This window comes from Amyelois transitella, chromosome 5, assembly GCF_032362555.1.
Source record: "Amyelois transitella isolate CPQ chromosome 5, ilAmyTran1.1, whole genome shotgun sequence".
Taxonomy (NCBI): Eukaryota; Metazoa; Arthropoda; class Insecta; order Lepidoptera; family Pyralidae; genus Amyelois; species Amyelois transitella.
The window spans coordinates 9,145,152-9,166,804 of record NC_083508.1 but is presented as its reverse complement, the minus strand read 5'-3'; the positions used below and the strand labels follow the sequence as shown (position 1 = coordinate 9,166,804).

Below are 21,653 nucleotides of genomic sequence, written 5' to 3'. Positions count from 1 at the left end.
TGTTAGGTACTGCCACGGGTTATCACGAGGCCGTAGTCTAGTCATGAAGGTTGATAAGACTCCTTTTTCTTGCTCTCCTTAAACCTCCGAAAGATAGGAATGAAGAGAAATATACATTATTATATCAGTCTTTTGATATCAAACAAACCTATATAACAATGTATAAATGCATTTATTATTATATAACACACAGTAAGATTAAACAGTGTGGTTCCGGCCCCGACAAAAAAATTAATAGGACCACTCCATCTCTTTCTCATAAAAGTCGTAAAATGCGACTAAGAGATACGAATATAATCTTGTGATTCTTCTTTTAGGCGATGGGCTAGCAACCTATCACTATTTGAATCTCAATTCTATCATTATTCTAAAAAGCTGAACGTGGCCTATCAGACTTTTAAATACTGTTGACTCTGTCTACCGCAAAGGTAAAGACGTGATTATACGTATGTATAGAAAAAACATAAGGCATTTTATTTATTTATTTATATGGCATATATAGCATAGTCCATAAGGGCAAAAATTAAAACATAATTTTAATCATAAAGTCGCTTTATTTATCAAAACCACAACAATGACAAAAGTTTACCTCATCTATGGACAAAAAGACGATGTCGTTCTTGAAAATAAATGAAATCTTACCTTTCGAATATGGGACAAGTTAATTTACAGGAATCATAATAGGTATATCCAAAGGCTGAGAACAGCGCCTAAAGGTCTATCCACATGGCGCATTGAGTTTTGTCAACATCGCGAGTTGTGCTGTAGTTACGTCTATATCCATTTTAAATAATAATTGCATCGACGCTATACATATTGCACAACACGCAATGCAACTCCACGAAAATGTAACAATAAACAATATTTTATATTAATTTGATTCATATCAGAAAAATAACACATTTAATATTCCTTTGATTTGCTAAAACAGATAAATATTATAAATATAGGCATGGATTAGAAAATGCGTTGATTAGAGAAAATTTTCTTTGTACACTTAATGATTTAGTATATAACAGATAGTTTTGCTATAGAAATGCTCGATTAAAAATTGTGAGGCTGCGTAATAAAAATGGGTGTTAATAAAAAGATGATGACAGTATAAGTTGTAAGGCATTTGTCGATAACGGAATAACGTGGCGTACATATTCAGTAGAAGAGATACAATAGAAATCATGTAATCATCTAGTTCTACTTGATCTCTATACTATTTTAGACTTAGTGGAAAGTGTATGTTGGGTTAGGATAAAGTCATTCGTAAGATCTAGAACATTATATCTACGCCACAGGACCCGCTCCGTCATGTGCTTTGACACCTCTTCGAACAAGCCTCACAAGAATTTCAAGTTTTCTCACAAAATTGCATAATTTGTTACCAGAATCATATTAAAACAAAATAGTTATGGTGTTAACATTTATTTGATTTAGCGAGCTGTACTTACATAAAAATAAAATTTTGGCACTTGACAAATAAGCATGCTTTCGTAATGCATAATTATTATTCTTTTTAATCTATATCCATAATTGTCATTCTGCTAAAGGAGGCCTTCGATTCTTTTGATCTTTTTCTGGTCATTATAAAAAAAAATAGAATCACTAGAATTTAAATTTACATCTTAATCATAGTAAACACGCTTGAATGCTCCTGATGTGATGTCTCGTATCTAATGAAATACATGGAAAAAAATATTGTACCTAATAAATTTTACGGTTCTCTGGAATTATTTTATAAATTACTAAACCTTTTATAAATCAGTAGTTAAGTAAAATAGCTTTTAAAGGCTCAACTAGAGTTAGGTGTGACCAAGGTGATGGTTTGATATCTAAGTCGTTTCGGTTTATCTAATGTCATTCGAAATAAACTCGAGCATCCACTTATCAATTTAGGATTTAGGCCACTTTGTATAAAATACAAATGAAACTTCTAATTCAAAACTTTAACACCATAGATGAGGTGATAATATGCCCTTAGTGGTTACTTTACATTGTATAAAATATACACTTGCATTACTAAAAATAATCAGTACATTTTAATAAAACTTAAATGACCATTCCTTTATCAATCCAAATCGTCTATTTCTAAATTATTACAATTAATATACTAAAATTATATTTACACAGTAAAACTAACTTAATTTATATTAATAAAAACAAAACTATATGCAATTTCGCGTATAATAAAATACATGCAAGTGACCGTTCATTTGTCATCATATGCACTGATCTGACTGGTTTCTGACTAACAATTTTGGCCCATGATTCTAATATAATAGACTAAATATAAGAATAAAGTTAGTTCGCTTATCTTTACATCATAATTTATTTAGTTAATCATGGTAAGTACCAAGTATCAATCTTGACAATATTTATACTCTTGATTCATGTCCACTGTTGCTTATCGAAAACAGTACATCTTGATAATATAATAAATAAATAAGCATAAGTGAGCAGACTTATATGAAAAATATAATGAAAACATAAGACATATAATAAAGAATTAAGATGTAAAATTATATTTAGCCGAGGAATGGCAGTAGTCATTTCAAAATGGTTTCCACGCTAATTACTGTAATAAAATAGTCCCTTCGTATCGAACAGTACCTACGTAAGGAAAGTGTCCGTGTTGCACAACTTCACGTAATAAACACCAAAGATTTTCAGACATCTTGAGGATCCAAAACCTCGGCCTGCGATCAATGGGACGTCTCGATGTGCCGCTGCAAACTCTTCTTGTTCATGTAGAATCGATCACACATGGCACACGGGAAAAAAACTTTCTCGTTATCGGCGTGTCGCGCCCGAGTATGCGACGAGAGGTCTAGAGCTCTCGCAAAGTACACTTTGCAAATGTTACAGTAGAATTTAGTAGGGGTCGCGTGCATCGTCCTGTGATACAACAAGTCGCGGGGCGTCGCAACTCCATCGCCACATTGGGCGCACGTGAATTCGCCGGGCTGAGGAAAAGGCACACTACCGTCGTCTTCAGACTCCTCAGATTCCTCATCGCCGTGATTTCGCTCTTTATGTGACTGTAATGCGTTTTCGTTATCGAACTGAGCGCCGCAGATGTCGCAAGCGATCTCCTCCTCCACCTGCGTCCCACTGGAACTGCCCTGTCCACCATCATAGTGCTTCTTCATGTGCACGATCAGAGTAGACTTCCTTGTGAAGCTCTTGTCGCACACGGGACAGAATACAGAGTTGGGCATGTGAACCTCCTCCATGTGACGTTGATACGCCGCCCGTTTTGTGAATTCTTTGTCACAAATTGTGCAATATCTGTCTTCCATTGTGCCACTCTGTTGCTCTAAGTCCAAGGAATCATCGGACCGTAATTTCTTGTTCGGGTTAACGACAGTCACTTCTACTTCTGGCGGCAGCCTTCTCTTTGCAGCGACGGCAGAAACGGGCGTCGACGTGGTCGTGTGTTGGACTCGCGCTAGCTGAACTGGGTCCACCACTTCGTGTTTACTGACCTTATTCGTCACTTTATTCTGTGGCATCCACAACCCTGTGTTATTGGCCGCCGCCTTACCGTCAGGAGAACGCAAGTGCCACCCGCGGTGACTCTTCAAGGCCGCGATCGATGTGTAACTCTTGTGACAGATCTCACAGTCGAAAGTCTGCGGCTGTGAATGAACCTGATTTATACACTGATGGTTCTGTAATGCCAATAATCCGACGAATTGTTTCCCACAAGTATCGCAGGGATACCGCGCTTGATAGTCTACCGAAGGGTCGATTGAATCTTGATCATTCTCGTAATCTACTTCTAATTCCTGTTTCATTTCTTGAGACTTACTGCTAGAACCTTGACTGGCATTGTATCCCAGAAGCTCGCGAGCGTGAGCAGCTTTCAGATGCTCATAGAGTTCTAATGTGGAATTTAATGGTTTGCCACATATTTTACACATTTGCGTTGCGGTCTTGTGCACATTTTTTCTATGACGATAATACGACTTTTTGTCGGTGAATGTGATTTTACATATTGTGCAACTGGACCGGCTGCTTCCCTCAGACTGAACAATAGACGGTGTCATAGTTTCAGCACCAGCACTAGCATTAACAATTCCATGTTTAGCACGTTTGTGTTTGTATAAACTTGATCGAAGCGGAAATCGTTTAAAGCACAGTTCGCAGGAATAAGGCATAGGGTCCTCCTGCGCCGGTTGTTGAACATTGTTAGTGAAATTGGCAAAGTTAAAACTATTAAACTGCGGTGTAGACAAAATTGCTCCATTTTCGTCTACATTGTAATCATCTTCCTCGGTTGACGCTGCTTGCATTGTATTTTCTTCACTGTCATTTCTATCATTAAGTATATCCGCATGTAACACCTTTTTATGCTTCCATATATTTTTCTTATGCATAAATCCTTTCCCACAAATATCGCACGAGTAAGGGGCGTTAGGAACATTACAATTTGGCTTATACAAGAAGTTAGCTTGAATAGCAGGGAATTGTTTTATGGGTTTACCAATAATTTGCGGGGAGAATCCTTTAGGATCCCCAGGCTTCCTGTTCGTCGTGGGAACTTTGGCGTGTATACGCATATGGTTAGAGTAAGCTTGGCGACTCTTGAACGATCTAATACAAATATCGCAGAAGAATTCGGACTCCAGGGCCTGTAACGCTGCTCCAGGGCCGACGCCCGGATGAGCTTGTTGTACGTGCTCTGACAGTTTTTGTGGAGTACTGTAAGAATTACTACATATGTTACACGGATAGAATTTCACACGCAAATGAGTATTTTTATGTTCGGCAAGTTCTGACGGTCGTAGGAACTTTTTCTCACATTGGTCGCAGTGGTGCGCCACCTGGTTGTGTTCGGCCACTTGATGATCAGTCCACGCGTCGACAGTCTCAAATATAGCGTTACACTCAGTGCAAGAATAATGATATTCTTCAGCTTCCTCCTTAACAAGTGACATATCGGGTTCGGTCATACCCCTGTCAGAATGAACTGAATAAATATGCTGATTGAGATCAGCAGCTTGCTCGAATTTAAGGTCGCAATGTTTGCAATGATGGGGCTTTTCTTCATTGTGAATTATTTTCAAATGCTTTACCAGATTTGGGTAACTACTATTCTTTTTCCCACAAATAGGACAATCAGTGGGTCGTCCATCGACGCATTTGCTCTGGTTGTCAGTGGACTGGTCAAAACTTCCTGCATGGACAGCGAGTGCATGATCATTGAATTTTTGCATGTTGGAAAACTTTTCTGAACATAAATCACAAGATATGTAAACGGTGCAATCTCCGTTTCGTATGTGTTTCTTGATTAAACTTTTTTCTTTAAAACGAGAACCACAATGTACACAATGCATTGGAACTCTAGATTGTCCATCTTCGTGAACGTCTAATACATGTTTCATAATAAACTGCTTAAGTTGGAATTTAGCTGGGCACAACTTGCAAGCATAAGACCTTGCATTGAAAATGTCCTTGTATGGAACTTTTGTTTCCTTAGGTTCGTCATCTACAACCAAGTCATCAGTGATGCCATTTTCATTGTAAATAATCTTCCACAAATCTGTGCAAGTGTTGGACCTCATGTGACTTAGAAGGGCACCAATATGTGAAAAAGTTACCACACAATTATAACATGTGTGCTTTGGGACCTTGTGTCCATTTTTCTGCAAATGTTGAATGACAGCTTTGCGACGCGGGTGTTCCCGGTCACAGCAGAGACACACTTTCGTATTTATTTGTTGAATTATGTCTCTATATTTCAAAATGAAATCCCGTTGGGTTTTCGTTACATACAATTTATCGGGATCTAACTCTTTGACTTGTTCTCCGGTTTCATTGTGATCGGCAGTATCGTCGGCTGTCTCATCCAGTTCTTCTTCCTCATTCATCTCACTATTGAATGAATTTGTTTGCATATCCTCATTTATTTCAACAACAGGTGCTAAAGCCATAGGAGGCATATCATCATCATATTCATCATTTTCATCATGGTTAACCTCATGTTCTTCATTTTCATTGTCGTCCTCTCCCTCCTCTTTGGTCTCAATATCACCTTCGAGTTTCTCATCAACATTTTCTTCTTTTTCTACATTTTCCATATGTTCACCATTCTCTTCAAATTGTTCTTTCACTGTTCCACTATGAGCCAGTTCTTCATTATTCTCATCGTCTTGTTGCATGTTATCATCATTGTCGTGATCACCATTTTGATCATCGTCTTCCGCCTCATTCTCTTGCTGGCGAGCAATCTCAATTTCATTTTCAGAATCCATATCAACAGTATCATAATTCTGGCTTTGATTATTTCCTTCCCCATCACCATCTTCTTCACCTTCTTGAGGTTGATCAAAAGCGTCAGGTTCAGATAGTATAGCCTCTACTTGGAAAGAAGCTATTTCAGGTTCAGATACCAAAGTTTCAGGACTTTCTGGTTCCGAGTTTGCTATATCAATTTCGGAAGTCAAGACCTCTGGTTTTGATGTAAGTAAAGTTTTCAGCATCTGTGGTTCTTTTTTCTTTATTTGTAAATCCTTCAACGCCTTAATGCGAAGTGGATATGGTAAATTGTTCTGTGGTCCTTTTTTAATTAGAACTGGTTGCGGTGGGTTGACAATTTTATGCTGCATCAACTTCGGGACAGGTGTAGGCATAAGATGCATTTTGTGATTCGGCATTAGTCGTGCCTTTGGATTAAACGGGTTTGGTCTTAGTTTAGGTTGCATGTGTGCGAAAGACTTTTTGTGTGATACTTTGTTTGTGTACCTATCGAAACTATGAGCCGTGAGTTCGTGCCGCCTGGCGTTATGGGAGTATCTGTATGAGCGGCCACAGACGAGGCAGTCCTTGGAGGCTAGGGCCTGAATACCTTGTCGAGCGTGTAATGTCTCGCCGGAAGGCCGCATCACTGTGATAGAAACCTCGGGCATAGAGGGCACATTTGAGATGAACGACTGACCTGGATCATTTATCTCTTCGTCTTCTTCTTCTTCCTCCTTTTCACTGTCCATTCCCTGAAATTCAAGGATTACCATTACTTCATGACTCTATTACAACAGATATCAACACAAATAGATACAATATGATTTAGCCACCATGTTTGGCAACAATAATATTGTCGTCTCGCCCTACGTGAACTATTATAAACCCAACTAAGATCATGTATATCGTTACAAAACACACACAGTTTTCTCAACTGTGTGTTTGCCACAAGTTTCCTCTTGATGTTGTCTCTCACTGCAAGAGCAGAAGTGTCTATTTCAACATAAATAAAAAAATCATTGAATTCGAAAGCCTCTCGCTTACCTACATCTATGTAAGAGCAATAGCGCAGACACGGCTCGACAGACCGACCGAAATGGCCTTGAACTCTAATAAAGCCAAGTTTTCTGAGGTACCAAATCTTGTAGTTCAGGGAGTGAGAACATAGCACTTGCAGTCTTAATTCATAATATTGTTAGGGGTTAAAATAACTCTTTTTACTACAATTATTTTATTAAACACCTTAATCAAATTTAGACACTTCATTTAGATATTAAAAACAACAATCAATATGACAAAAAATAATGAAATATTAAAATCAACTTTTTAAAATTTGCAATATACACAGAAAAGTATAGTGTGCTCTTTGCAAACAGCTTGACCACATTTTGCACAATATTGTTTAGTTCTCCTATCACGTTTAGTAGTTTTAACGCAGATGTTACATCGTTTCCTAGTTGTAATTCTGGAATCATTCAACAGTGATGACCCTGCAGCAGGATCGAATTCTAATAACATTGGTGACATCGGTTCTTGGTTGGTTATAAGACTGAGAGCCAGTTTATTCAAAAACTCTCTACGTTTTATGACACTAGAAATGTTTTGAGAATTCCATATCACTTGAGCATTCACTGCGGCTATATTGAGCATAGTGAAAAATAAAGAAAGTGTCCAATCATTTGTATTTTGCATAGTGGTATAATAATGCATGAGGACATCAATTACTTCCACAGCAGACTTAGATCTTAAATATGAAGATGCTGCGCTTGTTAGCTTGGTGTGGCTTTTTCTATTATACTGAGGTTCATTACTAACTACATTAATCGACTTAGATTCCATAGTAACAAAAGAAGTAAGTGTTATACTGTCTTCCCTAAAACCAGTCATCAATTTTATATTCTTCCTGTACTCTGACAAAAACAAGGGTGGTATCATATCGTCTTTTGGATTGACAGCTGCTAGCGTAAATAAGTCATACTCGTTTTTCAAATGATCAATCAATGGCATCGACATATACCAACTGTCCATAATTATTGTTTTCCCAGTACCAGATAAGTGTTGTACTAATTTTTTTGCAATGTCCCCTGACTCAAAATTAGGATCAGTAATAACATCCAAGTTATTTACGTAAAACGTTAACGGGTCTACCAACATAACTAACTTTATTCCATTATTTATTGGTTTCTTATCAATGTTATATCTGAATGGACAGGGACCAAAAATTGGTACAATTATTTCATCAATAACTAGAGTATTTGCATTTGGAGGGAAAGCTGTCCTGCAATTCATTGCAAATATTTCAAAAGATTTTCTCATTCGCCTCATAATATCAAATTGCATTATATCATCAGAAGCTTCCTTATCAAAACTAATATTTTGCAGAAGGAATTTCACTCGATCATATTTTATTGCATTTTGAATACATGGAACACCGCAATGGCTGTTCCAAAGGTCGCTTAATTTGTGCTGAGTAGGTCTTAATATACCATGAAGGTACAGTACCCCAATTAAAGTCTTTATTTCTCTTAAGTTTGTGCACAATGATATACTGTGACTATGCTTTTCTATGTTGTAATTCGTCGACGTCACAATGAGGTCCAATAAATCCTCTGAGAAAAATTTTTGCCAAGCTATTTTTGGATGAAAACAGAATGGAGGCTGGTCCTGTTTCCGATTCCTTAAAAGCGAAACTTCTTTCATTTTATCCGTTCTATTATTTAAAGAAAGTATTGGCATTTTAGAAATAATCGTGTCATCTTTGCACACATATCCTGATTTGCAATCAATATAAATATCGGGAATGTCAGATTTTAATTCAATCTCAGAGTCAGAATCGTGATCTGAGTGATTTAAAATGTCACTCTCTTCTGTGTACTGCAAGGAATCTATAACATTGTCCTCTTGTACTAAATCCAAGATTGCATGTACCCGAGCCCAGTCCATTCGAGGATCTACATATTTCTGTGAATGAAATTAATTCAATTGAACTATTCTCACACTTAATTATAACAAAATAAAATCAACTAGAGCACTATTATTAAAAACTAAATGAAGTGTCCATAAATTTGTTTCAATGTGTCTTGAACTATTTGATAAGGAAATATTGTATGAGTAATCTCACCTTATCACTTCTTGGTGTGAGCCCCAATGAGGCCAAGATTGGTGGGCCTTCTGGTTGAATTTTATTAGATCCTCCTGCACTCTGAAATTGAAAATGAAACATATTAAAACATCAGAATGGAAAACAATACATATAACTTATAAGAAACTGTAACATTTACCAAAAAGGTACATAAGTAGTTCATAAAATGTATTTATTTAAACAATGTATAAGATTAAAATTTTGTGAGAATGGGATATGCTGAGATTTGATACATAGAAAAAGGTACATAATATTAATAACCTCCTATCATACAGAAAACTCCATAGGAGTATAACCCGAGTAGAATTCATCAATTTAAAAATATATTTTCTCCACTCATTCCTAGAGCATGCAACTTATAGGTAAGGAAATATGTTTTTGATGATTAAATTAATTGAATATTAGGTAAATATTATAAACTACTGAAATTTCATGCATGAAAATACAGTTAACAAGACCAGAACAACTGTTCAAATGTCCTTGACACCATAAGGCTGGCTGTGGTAGTGCTACTTTATATTGATTAATCATCAACCAATATAAACAAAACTACTATCTTTAATACTTGTATGTATATATATATGAATAGCCTAAAGATAAGTTGTTAAAAGTAAAAGATACATACCTCTTCATCAGGGTATGATCCATCAATAACAACTCCATCATCATATGCTTCATCAGAGAGTGGTTCACTTTTGATTTTAACCTGGAAATTCATCATAAAACATTAATTATTATTGGTTCACAACAACACCAAAATGACAGTTCCATGCTCAAATATCCAGCAAAACAAACCCACCTCTTCTAGTTGGTTGCCATCTTTTTTTATCAGAGACTCTAATTTGTTTTGAGTCCTTTCACAAACTGACTTAAATATATGCCAGTTATTCACATTATCCATACACTTTCTGCAGACATTAGTAGGAAGGTCGTCATTTTCGCTTATCTGTAAAAAAAAAAATAACAATACGTAACATTCATAATAGGGAGCATGAGTCGGGCGTATTTCATCAGAAGGAGACGAGCGAGGCAAAACCGCGCCAAGCAACAATAGATACGCGAGGAGATACGAAGTAGGTAGGCGTAGGTATAGACGGGCGGCTGGCTCCTCGACCGAATAAGTAGAAGCGAGTCGAGTGGCATCCAGTGAGCCCCTCGAGGGTTACCGCTCGATATACGCACACAGCTATAGCGCATTCACGCCGACAATGACGCCCGTCCCGCACGAGGGACGAGCGAGCTGCAAGGCCTGGTTCATCCGATAAATCAATACCTCGATGCCCAACGCGGACCTACCTAACGATACGCAGATCCCCTCCCTGCCAGACCCCCGGGAATAATGCCAAACTAGACCCTCATGATGCGCGCCATCCCTCGCCGGCTTCACGGAATGCGACGCTAAGCGACCACGAATCGAGCGATAGCCGTGGAACATTACAAAATGGTGGACGATCTTACGACATCTCCACCTAAACGCAGCGTTGTCTGACATTGCACGAACCGGGGCGGATGACGAGTTTTCACGTACATCAAGGGTCTACTTTCACTCAAAACACCACTAACATCATTTATTTTAGGCATTACTCACCTGCACAGAGACGCAATCCTTGATTTTCCTTGCGAGGACGGGAGGATCCGAGTCATCCGAACTGGTGGTAGGAAAAATCGGCAGTAATTCGCTTCGGGATGACAAGCACAGTCTACAAACACGATCATAATTCACATCCATTGTAAAAGAACAAATATTCTGGTACACTTTCCACGTTGTTTAAAATAAGGACGCCATGTCACCACGACCACTTCAACACAAAGCACTACACATCGTTCTTGAGCACGAAAGCGGCTGATGATGAGCAGAAGTCGATAGGTTCGGGACGGCTGGTTCGAGTCACCGACCACCTGTCGTTCTGCGCATGTGCGCGTGAAATGGCGTCAGGGGGACCAACATAAGGAACGCAAACAGTGAATGTAATCAGAGATCGTGCACCTTTTTTAGTTCCGTTGCTGACTTAATTCGACACCAATTTTTTTATTCTTATGTATTTGAAATGTAAAAATTAAATCCTTTTTATTAAATAATAATTTGAATACAAAATATACGTATATATTATATTACTACATGTTTATTAAGAAAAATATTATATCAAATTTTGGACACTCTTGAATAAGTCATCAATCCATCAATATTATCTTTCAGTAAACTTAGGTATTACCACACTCTTATATCACATCAATTTTTGCACCAGGGGTAAGCTAAGAACTGTCGATCTCCTGGCTTTAGTCATAGTTGTATCCACACTTCTTTGGAGAAGAGCCCGAGGTATGCCTTTGACAATGGAGCCTCTCTGTTTTCCCTTGTATAGTATTCAAACTAATGTCCATAACTTCGAAAATAGTCATTAGTATATATGGCCGAGGTGGGATTTGAATCTGTGCGTTTCTGCGCATCGTGCATTTTAATCAGGCACCCTACCGATTCGACCACCGACGCTCGCTTTAAAATAAGAACATACTTGATTAAATAATAAATTTTCTCTATCAGTGCGCTCGATTATATTCGCCAATAATCGGTTTTCCTTCAATACTTTCAATAGGGTACCGGACAGTAATCGAAAAAAAATCTAAGTTGTGTTTTAAAATAAAGTTTGTTATACAAGAACATCACTTAATAAAGATTTTTAAGAAATTACAATGATTTATAATTTTAAATCAATAAATAAAGTTGCAAAAATTCAATATTTTTTATCTGTGCGGCGTAAGAACCCAAACACCAATCACAGTGAGTGACGTCATACGTAATGAGTGATAAGTAAACAACACTGCTTTGTATGTTATTTCGAGTTAATCTACGATTTATTTGCATTTTTCTAAAAATATTTAATTGTAATTAGTTACGAATTGAAGGACTTTACTCATAACAGAAGTTGTCGCAAGTGCTTGAAGCCGCCTATCAAGCTTTTATCATGGAACAAGGTTACAAACCGACAATAGAAATGTCCCAAAAGATTGATATTTTCATGGTAGGCAGTTCCTTTGCCACTAATACCGACTTTTATTTTGCTGAATTTAGCGATGTGAAAACATTTGTGTAAGTATTTCAACCTCTTTTTGTTTATCTTATCAACAGAAATGATTGAAGAAATTACAAACGAAAACATAACCTAAAACTAGTTTCATTGTTTACAAAGTTATTTTCACATATGTTTTTTTTCTATGATTTTAAAGGTTAGATATTTATGGGTTTTGCATGTTTCTAGATCTGCGAGAAAATACTTAAATAATCCAAGCATTGATCACTTGTAATATGGCTTGTTGTTTGTTTTCCAAACATATGACGTCACGCGATCTGAATTGACGTAAAGTGCTGTTTTCGCGGCAATTTTAAATAAATTACGTTTTTGACGTTTTTAAATACTCCAAAAGATTTATTTATTTAAAATAATATTTTTTATGGATATATAAATAAATAAAGATTATTTTTAAACACAATCTAAAAAGTTGTCCGGTACCCTATTCCCACAACTTTTTAATGACTCAACTGATCAAATATATGTAAGAACATTCGCTCGTAAAGACAGACAGGCACATACAAAGACAAAGACATGTCAAACTTATAACACACTTCTTTTTTCATCGGGGGTTAAAAACTTTTGCCCCAGGTTGTTTGGTAGACACCTCAGCCCACTAAAGAAAACTAAAATCATAAAAATTCACCCCCCATCCCCCCCCCCCCCCCCATAACTCCATCCGCGTAAAACTAAAAATGTCGTTTATTTCCATTTCTACTGAGGTTTATACAAAAATTTTATGGCACAAAATGAAATCATTAGCAACTATTTTAATTGAGCTTATAGTTGGGGGCCATTCCTGATAAGAAATTGCATGTATTATAAAAATGTATTAGAACTCTGTCATGTACGTTCACGCCGTTCATAAGTTTGAAAGACATAAAAAATATCATATAGGTACAATTTACCCATTTAAAATTATAACCCCAACATTAAAAAGTCGCGTAGAAAATGTTAACGACACCTGCCTATATGTTTTTGTCTCTTTCTACAACTGCAAAGCTATGGCGGTAAATTCAAATCACGTCAAAATTGACAGCTTACATTCAAAAGCGGCAAATTCAATAATCGAATAACATAGATGACTAACATGTGATTATTCATACGACTATCTTTATTTTGACAATAAACATCTTTTACCCGAATTAAAACGCCTAATATTTTTAATAAACAATAGTAAGTTGATATATTTGTAGTAAGGCTATATCAAAAAAAAAAATTTAAATGTTTTTTCCATGTCAACGTGTAATAGGTGCCAACCTAATAATAAAATGTAAACATGGATTTATGAAAGAATAGGAATAGAAAACTCGTACAATCTACTCTGCTTTGATTGAAGGAAAGGGAAGTAAAAGAAAACAGACATACTTACATGTGGAACAATCACAAGTGCCGCTTCCTATAACTTCACAACAGTAAACTTAAAGAAGGGTTATGCATGTTATTGTAAGATCCTAGTTAGGTATATCTAGGAACTTAAGAAAAAACAATTATTTTTGAAAAAAAAATACCTTAAAAGATAATAAAATGGCCGTTAATTGTCCTGGAAAGGGATGAAGAGTCTTGCACCGCATGCAATGGTGAAAACTTCGTACGGACATAGGAGTAAAAGAAAATAACTGACTGTTGTTACCTACTTATCCCAAACATCGAAATTCGCCCTGGGGTTATAAACAAGCCTAAGATCATAATACTTTTGACCTTTATGATCCAACGTACCTATGCTAATTTCAGGCCGAGTCTTCGCCTCTAAGGAACATCAAAAATAAAAGCAGTGCTCGTAACTTGGAAGGTTCGAGACGGTCCCTTTCAAACCATTGCTAAATATCTCTCTCTTAATGAGCATTAATTAGTATGAAGATGTTTGCTTTTAAAAATAAAAAATAAAAGACATTTCTGTAGATATATTTTATTTACCTCACAAGCAACATCCAGTGTCACAACATTTAGGAATGTAAGTACTTAGGTATACCTAATACAATTATTATAAATAAATATTTGCGACATTTTTTTACTATTTTATTGTTTCCATAGCAGTTTAAACATTTTACTTAACCTATACTTCATTGATGACACGATAAATTGTAATAAGTATATACCTACTTACCTACTTAATTTTGATTTAGGGTAGATATTTTGGTCACGTAGTTCAAGATAAATGTAAAAATATACAAACAAATAAAATTGAAAAAAGCACATAGTATTAGATCAGTGTATGAGATGTATAGAACTGCAGAATAAAAATTCAGGATCCATGAATCGGGACAGGTGAAACTAGATAAAAATTTGTAAAATGGACATAGTTATGTATAAGGTTTCTGGCAGGTCGTAGGTGAAGTGTGTTCTCTTTCCTATGTAAATCTAGTCTCATGCGAAGATGTGCAGAAATCGACCAATCAGGTAAAGGTCGCAAACAATGGCGCCGTATTTTGGGTTTACGTTACACAACTTGCTTTTCTTAGTTCTTCTACATTAGTACCTACTTTTTGTATCTTAGAGACAGTATATTTTAATATCTTTGTCCTACAGTATGCAAGTAGTGTGCGTGTATTGCAACTTATTCCGTGTCTTAACATGACTTTTGATAAAATATTTTACTTGTACCTTATGTGTGTATGATTATACCTATCTACTATTGATTATAATAGTAATACATACATTTATTCAGAATTTAACTATGATTAAGGTGGTTCAGGTCAGTACATTCAGAATAGGACTTGCATAAATTAGATTCTTAGATTAGACTACACTTTTACCTTGGGCTTTGCTCACGTGGAACTGTGTCATAAATAATTCATTTCAATCTGTCCAGTAGTTTTTGAGTTCCTTTCCAAATTACTATGGAAGTAAAATATAACGCCTATAATTTATTACATAATTATATTGCCTGTCTTTCATAAATATATAGATGTATCTATACAACATTAATTAATTTACCTACTTGAAAAAAATACGAAATGGTTATTCGATTAAGTACTCAATGAATCATGTTCAAATAATTTATATCATTTTAAGATCTTTATTTGCAATCCCTAAATACCTATGCAGTAATACTTTTATACTTTCGCGTTGCATTTGTATGCAAACGGGAATTGCCACAACGTTTTTACTGCCGTTTAGACCGGATGGGTTGCACCGACCGTTTCTAAACCCTAAATATGTAGTTTATCTTAAGATATACATAGATATTATCCAATTTTTTTCAGAAAAAAGAACCTACCGACATTCAGTCAGTTTACTACAAAATATTTTTTACAAAGTGATAAGTATAAAGGAAAGGGTGGGTACGCTATTTAAATAGTTTAAATGAAATATAACATTAAGGTCAGCACAGCTATGTACAGAAATTTGGTGTCACCTTTATAAGTAGATTCGGAATAGAATTCGGAATAATAATAAGCATATAGAAGTGATAAGTACTGTTGAAGATTACAACTGCATTACTGCACTGGAAACTGCGTGCGATTCGAGATGACGCCACATCATTTTCAAGTACAATATAATATGAAATTTCTATGTTTCTTCTTATATTATTCAGATTTCTACGGTGTCCAGCATAATTAAATACAGTCCTCTACATCGACTACCGAGGACGCTATCTAAATAACCTCTGCTGTCCTTTTCATTCAAAACAAAGCACAGATGGTGCTGTGTCCAAACGGCTCTTGGTCCACAGATAAAACAGCGATCGAATGCCATATTCTCAATTTGAATTTCGCACTACTTAAAATTATGAGCACGTTGTACACGTCGACCGCTGCTCTTGAGTGGGCTGCGCGCGCACCGCCAACCTGGCTGGGTCGATGGGGTTCGCTTTCGCGACTAGAGAGCGTGCCACATGGGCGAAGGCCGCTTCAACGTTCAGTCCGGTTTTGGCTGATGTCTCCATAAATGCGACTTGGTATTCTCTCGCCAAGCGCTGCCCCTCCTCCCGCCTCACCGCCCGCTCCAGGCCGCTGTCGGATTTGTTACCTGGAAGGTATAATAGTACTTAGATAATGTCACTAACAATGTAAAAAAGGATAAAGGGAAGTTTGTTCAAAGGGTCTTATAATTGCTGTTTTATATAATTGATGATGTTAGCACGTTTTGTTATAAAAGAAAAAAAACGTGGTTACGAGTAAATTTAGTCGCTTGCCTGGAGAGATGTTCAAAATGTTTTCATGAGTCAACCACATGGCATAAATGCTGCACGATGTTTCACAGGAGTTATGGGGCCATCAGAACTTACCTAATAGCATGATGACAACATCATCTTGGGCGTATTCCCGGATCTCCCCAAGCCAGGCGCGGATATTGTCGAAGCTCGTCTTATTTGTTACGTCGTACAGCAAGAGCAGAGCTAGAAATTAATTTTATTATGAAAATACTTTCGCATAGTTTTGTATATATTCTCACAAGTTTTTTATTTTCTTAAACATAGTTTATTCGTAAAATCATTTTTCATTCTGAAACAGCAAGTTCAAAATTTTTGTTTTGTTCAATAGATTACAATGACAAGGGTGCGGATCCGGTGAAATGGGGTTCATGGATTCATTGTGAGTGATTATCACAGCATAGGCAAAGTAAAGTTAATAAACTATTTTCCAAAGCATGTTAAAATTTACGATATTTTTTAAGGTGGTGCCGTGCCGACCACCAATCATACCATTTGAGCACAAACACAATAACTGGCCATACACGCACAGGTATTCTAGGCATGATATATCCGGGGGGCAGATCCTTGATTCGTCTCACACGAAAACGGGCACGACACAGTTCGTTGGCACTAGTATCATGATGAAAGATGGAAATCAGTTTAAATCCTATGCTATCAATTCAAATTTCAGTGCATAGATCTGACTAAACGCATAGCGTAACGCCCTCTATATAAACTGTCTTTGAAACTATCACTCTTTTTAATTCTAAATAGGACTAACAGATGGCGCCATAATGTTCAATGTTATATTTCGCTCAGCTTAGTTTTCTTTACTACTTAGGTAAGTTCATCAAACTAAACCCGTAGTTATAATTCCCTAATAAATTAAAAGTTCCCTATAAAATAAGAAATTCATTACCATGAGCATCTCTGTAGTATGCGTGTGTGACGCTGCGAAAGCGCTCTTGACCTGCTGTGTCCCATATTTGTAGTTTCACCTTGATGCCGTCTACTGTGACCACCTTATTCTGCGAAAGATGGCGTTAGTTGTAACATAATCACCATAACCACATCGCTATCGAGTGAATCATAATTGTATATGGACAGAGTTATATTGGCGACAACATTTTGCATTGGTGGATAAAATCTAAATCTAAAATGTTCTTGTCTATTAAAATACGAAGTTAAATAGCGACTAAAGTTTTAAACATATAATCACATCCCCCGCGGGGTAAAATGAGCCAACAGTCTAAATAAGACTAAAAGGTCACGTTCAGCTATATGTCAAAATGATGAATTGAGATTGAAATAGACAGGTTCCTAAGTTTATTAAATTAAACTTAATTTATTTTAGAAACATTCCAATTTATTTTTACCTTTCTTAAATATTTTCAATAATGCCGCCATGGTGACATGACAAATTGCAATAAATCAAAGTGCAAAAAATCACAAACGCTGGGTGCCATTGCCGCAATAAATCACTCATTTCAAAAAGGCCAATTCTCTGAAGCCGATTCAATCACAGCTGTCACAGTCGAGGGGCGGGTACGGAAAAAGCGCGCTAACTTCAAACACCAATAGCGTTTCAACAAATCGTTCGAAAAGGAACACGTGACTGGCCCGTTTGAACTTAGAACCCTAAAGTCAGTAAACCTTTTTTTAAATCGTAATAATGCACACAGACAAACCTTACCTACTGGCCATTTTTACCATTTTAGATCGTTCAATATTTACAGGGTTGCATAGTGCTGTTGTTTTTTTTTTAATTTCAGTTTCTTAAATACCTGCCACATCATCATGAATTATGAAAACCATAGAAATTAGAATAATATGAGACAAAAGAATTCCCATATTACCTATACATACTAAAAACTACAAGAATGGTAACATTTCTTCGTCTTCCTCACGTCTTCCTTTACACGCTATTTCATGTGTAGGTCTAGTTGTAAATCTATCAAATAAAAAATATCTGAATTGAGATGCAATATGAAAATGTTAGGGTGTCACAATCATCAGTAGTGACCATTTGCGACATAACAGACACCTACCATCATTAGGTAGAGAATAAAAACATAAGTCTTTATTCAGATAAAATTTACATTTTTGTAACTCATTATCTACTGCATCAATTCTGTCTAAAATTAATAAAATGTCTATCAATATTTCTCATCTGCAAATGTTTAATCAAATACAGGCACGTATTTGCATTCTATAACATTAAAATAAACAGATTTCCATATTTCAATGGAGTTGACTTGACACAAGCTGTACCCGGAAGTCGATGCCGACGGTGGAAATGTAGTTTCCGGAGAGGAAGGTTCCATCCCGGAAGCGGACGAGCATGCAAGTCTTGCCAACACCACTGTCACCGAGCAGCATCACCTGGAAATTGCATTTTTTACTCTCAATTGAATCATTTTAGTATTACACTTATGGCTACAGGAATTAACTTGAAAAACTAAGAGTACCTAAACATACTTAAAAAGCTAAATAAAAAAATTAAATAAAATAAATAAATATATACCTACAGGACAAATTACACAGATTGAGTTAGCCTCGAAGTAAGTGCGAGACTTGTGTTACGAGATACTAACTCAACAATACTATATTTTATAATAAATACTTATATAGATAAACATCCATGACCCAGGCCAATCAGAAAAGGTTCTTTTCTCATCATGCCCTGGCCGGGACTCGAACTCGGGACCTCCGGTGTCACAGACAAGCGTAATACCGCTGCGCCACAGAGGCCGTCAATAAATTAAATAAATAGATATTTGACAGAAATTTACAACAGCGCCAAAAAGTTGTGTCGATGGCGTTATTTCACCATTTAAGTACCTATAGTCAACTGCTGTAAGCATCTTCTTACTGAAATTAAAGTAAAAAATAATCTTGATACTTGTCTTTTTATTGTTGACTACATATACATACTACATGTTTTTGTCAGTCAACAAAATAAAGTTGTGGTGTTAGAGTGAGTGGAATCCTAGTAAAATTAATAAATATTATCCTTACCTTTCCAAAAACATCGTACTTGTCCTCTTGCTTAACGTTTTGTTCCCAAGGCTCCGTCGGCGATGGCGGTTCACTATGGGGCATTACGCCCACCTCTTGGTCACTCTTGTCATCATCCTCCCTCGCTTCGGGCAAGTTCCGAGCCCAAGTGGGGCGGACCCTCCCCACTACCACACGTTTCTCCAACTGTCTATTTTCCATTCCGTTAGGATTCCACATTTTGGATTTAAATTTAGAACTCTTTATAAAAAAATTACCTAGTTCTTTGCCCGATTTTCATATTTGGAACTTATCCTTTTTAATTATGTTTCTTTTTTCACGTGCGTCACCTCACATCACTGGCACTAAATTATTAATTGTCACAACACAAGTATGTACATAGCAATAAAACAGCTTCTTGAAAATCTATGTCACGCATAAATTAAATTACACATGGGTTGTCATATGGCAAGTACCAAGATGATTTAATATAGGCACTCGTATTTTCATACTTTATTTCAATACCTTTCTGCCAATCAGGTTAGTATATGTTTTTTAATAGGAAAATATAATTAATGCTTAAATGATGGACATGTTAGTGTGCTAATTTGTTCACCACATAAAATGACAACAGATAGCAAATTGATGCTTTAACTATTTTTTGTGTAACACGGATTTATAGATGTACCTAACCTCGCTATACCAGACCTAAATATTTTCTATCTTAGTCCATCAACGAGGTAATATACAAGGAAGAAGAAACAAACGATAATACATAAGGACATGTTCCTTACACTTATGGTTGTATAAATTGTAGTTTTCACTAATTGTAACATTTAAGCAACGTAAGGTCGTATGTAACCTAAGCATCTCAATTTGCAAGTTAGTTGTGTACTTCACAAAAGGCACAAGGTTCACCTTAATTAAGGGCCAAACCATTAAGGGTTAATTTAAATTCCTGCCTTGGGCAATCGCGGAGACCTCGGTTAAATGGTATAATCTGATAATGCCTTTGTAGAGTCTGAAACGTCTACATATCTGTGTTCATAATGTTTATAGAGTACTTTACTGGATAGATTACACATCTATCTAAGCTATCTACCTAAGTAGTGTTGTCAAACTATCGATAGATTGTTTTTAGGTAGAAAATTAATAATAATATCGATAGCGCTATCATAAGCATCAATACTAACGTTAGATACTATTATCAAGTTAGTTACACTACGGTTAAGAAGTTAGTGTTTACTTCGTACCTTTAAGCTGAAGTAGGTACTTAGGTATATTTTCATTTCTTTCTTCTATTGATTAAGGTTTCAAATTGAATAAGTAGCTATAAGAAAGTCCCAGCAATAATATGAGACAAGAACCGTAAAGCTATTTAAAAATGCGGAGTTCTATTGGGTATTTATATCTGAATATTTAGTTCGGAGTCATTCGAAATATAAAGTGTTGAATGTAAAAGGAGAAGAAGTTTCTACTTCTAATCAAACTATTTCAATTACAGTGAGTAGATAAACTTCAAACTAAGGTGTAGGCGGACGTAAAGACAGGTAAACTTGAGTAGTTACGGGAACTTTATCTAATGGAGAAATTTACTACCCGCCTGAGAAAATATTAGCTATTACTTAGTTGATTTCAAGTGTAAATCATATTCAATTTGTGGTTCATAGGTACTTCCTACAGAGAAGTATTTACAGATACTAGACAGACTAGATTCAGCTGAGCCAAGCCTCCGAATCAAGGCACTGCTGGATGCAATTTGAATTTTGAATTTGAATTAAAAAGAACCTCATCTTTTTTATAATCCCGACCGGACAAAAAGTTGGCACGGGCAAACAAGCAGACAAAGGCATAAATGCATTAAATCACACCTCTGACCCGAAGGGGTAGGCAGATTACATATTTCCAGTTGCCACAATCCCTGCATACTTCTTTTGCTTTACTACATTCATAACTTTGTTCATGCAAACTCGTCGGTTTCTGATAATAAAGCAAATTGCGAAAATAGTCACTTTGACTCCTATTAGGCCAATATCAGTAATTAATTATTAATAAATCAGTAAATAAAAAAGTA

At 36.2% G+C, this 21,653-nt stretch overlaps 3 protein-coding genes across 4 annotated transcripts in view; all 3 read right to left on the bottom strand.

Moving 5' to 3' along the window:
• The window catches only part of LOC106134523 (ATP-binding cassette sub-family F member 3), a 434,240-nt gene extending 423,067 nt beyond the window's left edge, over positions 1-11,173 (bottom strand). Inside the window, exon 1 of the mRNA XM_060944354.1 lies at positions 11,162-11,173. The gene's annotated coding sequence lies outside the window, so the exon portion shown is untranslated. The remainder of the gene's footprint in view (positions 1-11,161) is intronic.
• Positions 1,401-11,286, bottom strand: LOC106134839 (zinc finger protein 850). The gene is made up of 5 exons (XM_013334980.2): positions 10,965-11,286; positions 10,176-10,322; positions 10,002-10,082; positions 9,356-9,436; positions 1,401-6,986 (listed from the first exon to the last, which is right to left on the bottom strand). Exons 1-5 carry the CDS (start codon positions 11,103-11,105, stop codon positions 2,694-2,696), a joined length of 4,743 nt encoding a protein of 1,580 aa, XP_013190434.2. The 5' UTR covers positions 11,106-11,286; the 3' UTR covers positions 1,401-2,693.
• A 3,113-nt stretch (positions 11,287-14,399) lies between these two features.
• The window catches only part of LOC106134836 (ras-related protein Rab-37), a 44,483-nt gene continuing 37,229 nt past the window's right edge, over positions 14,400-21,653 (bottom strand). Inside the window, exons 1-5 of one of the 2 annotated variants that reach the window (XM_060954930.1) lie at positions 19,601-19,819; positions 18,854-18,964; positions 17,502-17,610; positions 16,676-16,786; positions 14,400-16,416 (exon numbers count right to left, since the gene is read on the bottom strand). In XM_060954930.1, coding sequence (XP_060810913.1) covers positions 16,175-16,416; positions 16,676-16,786; positions 17,502-17,610; positions 18,854-18,964; positions 19,601-19,819 — 792 coding nt within the window. In that variant the 3' untranslated portion in view covers positions 14,400-16,174. Of the gene's footprint in view, positions 16,417-16,675; positions 16,787-17,501; positions 17,611-18,853; positions 18,965-19,600; positions 19,820-21,653 lie in introns of those variants that run through there. The other variant, XM_013334977.2, reaches the window with a different exon arrangement.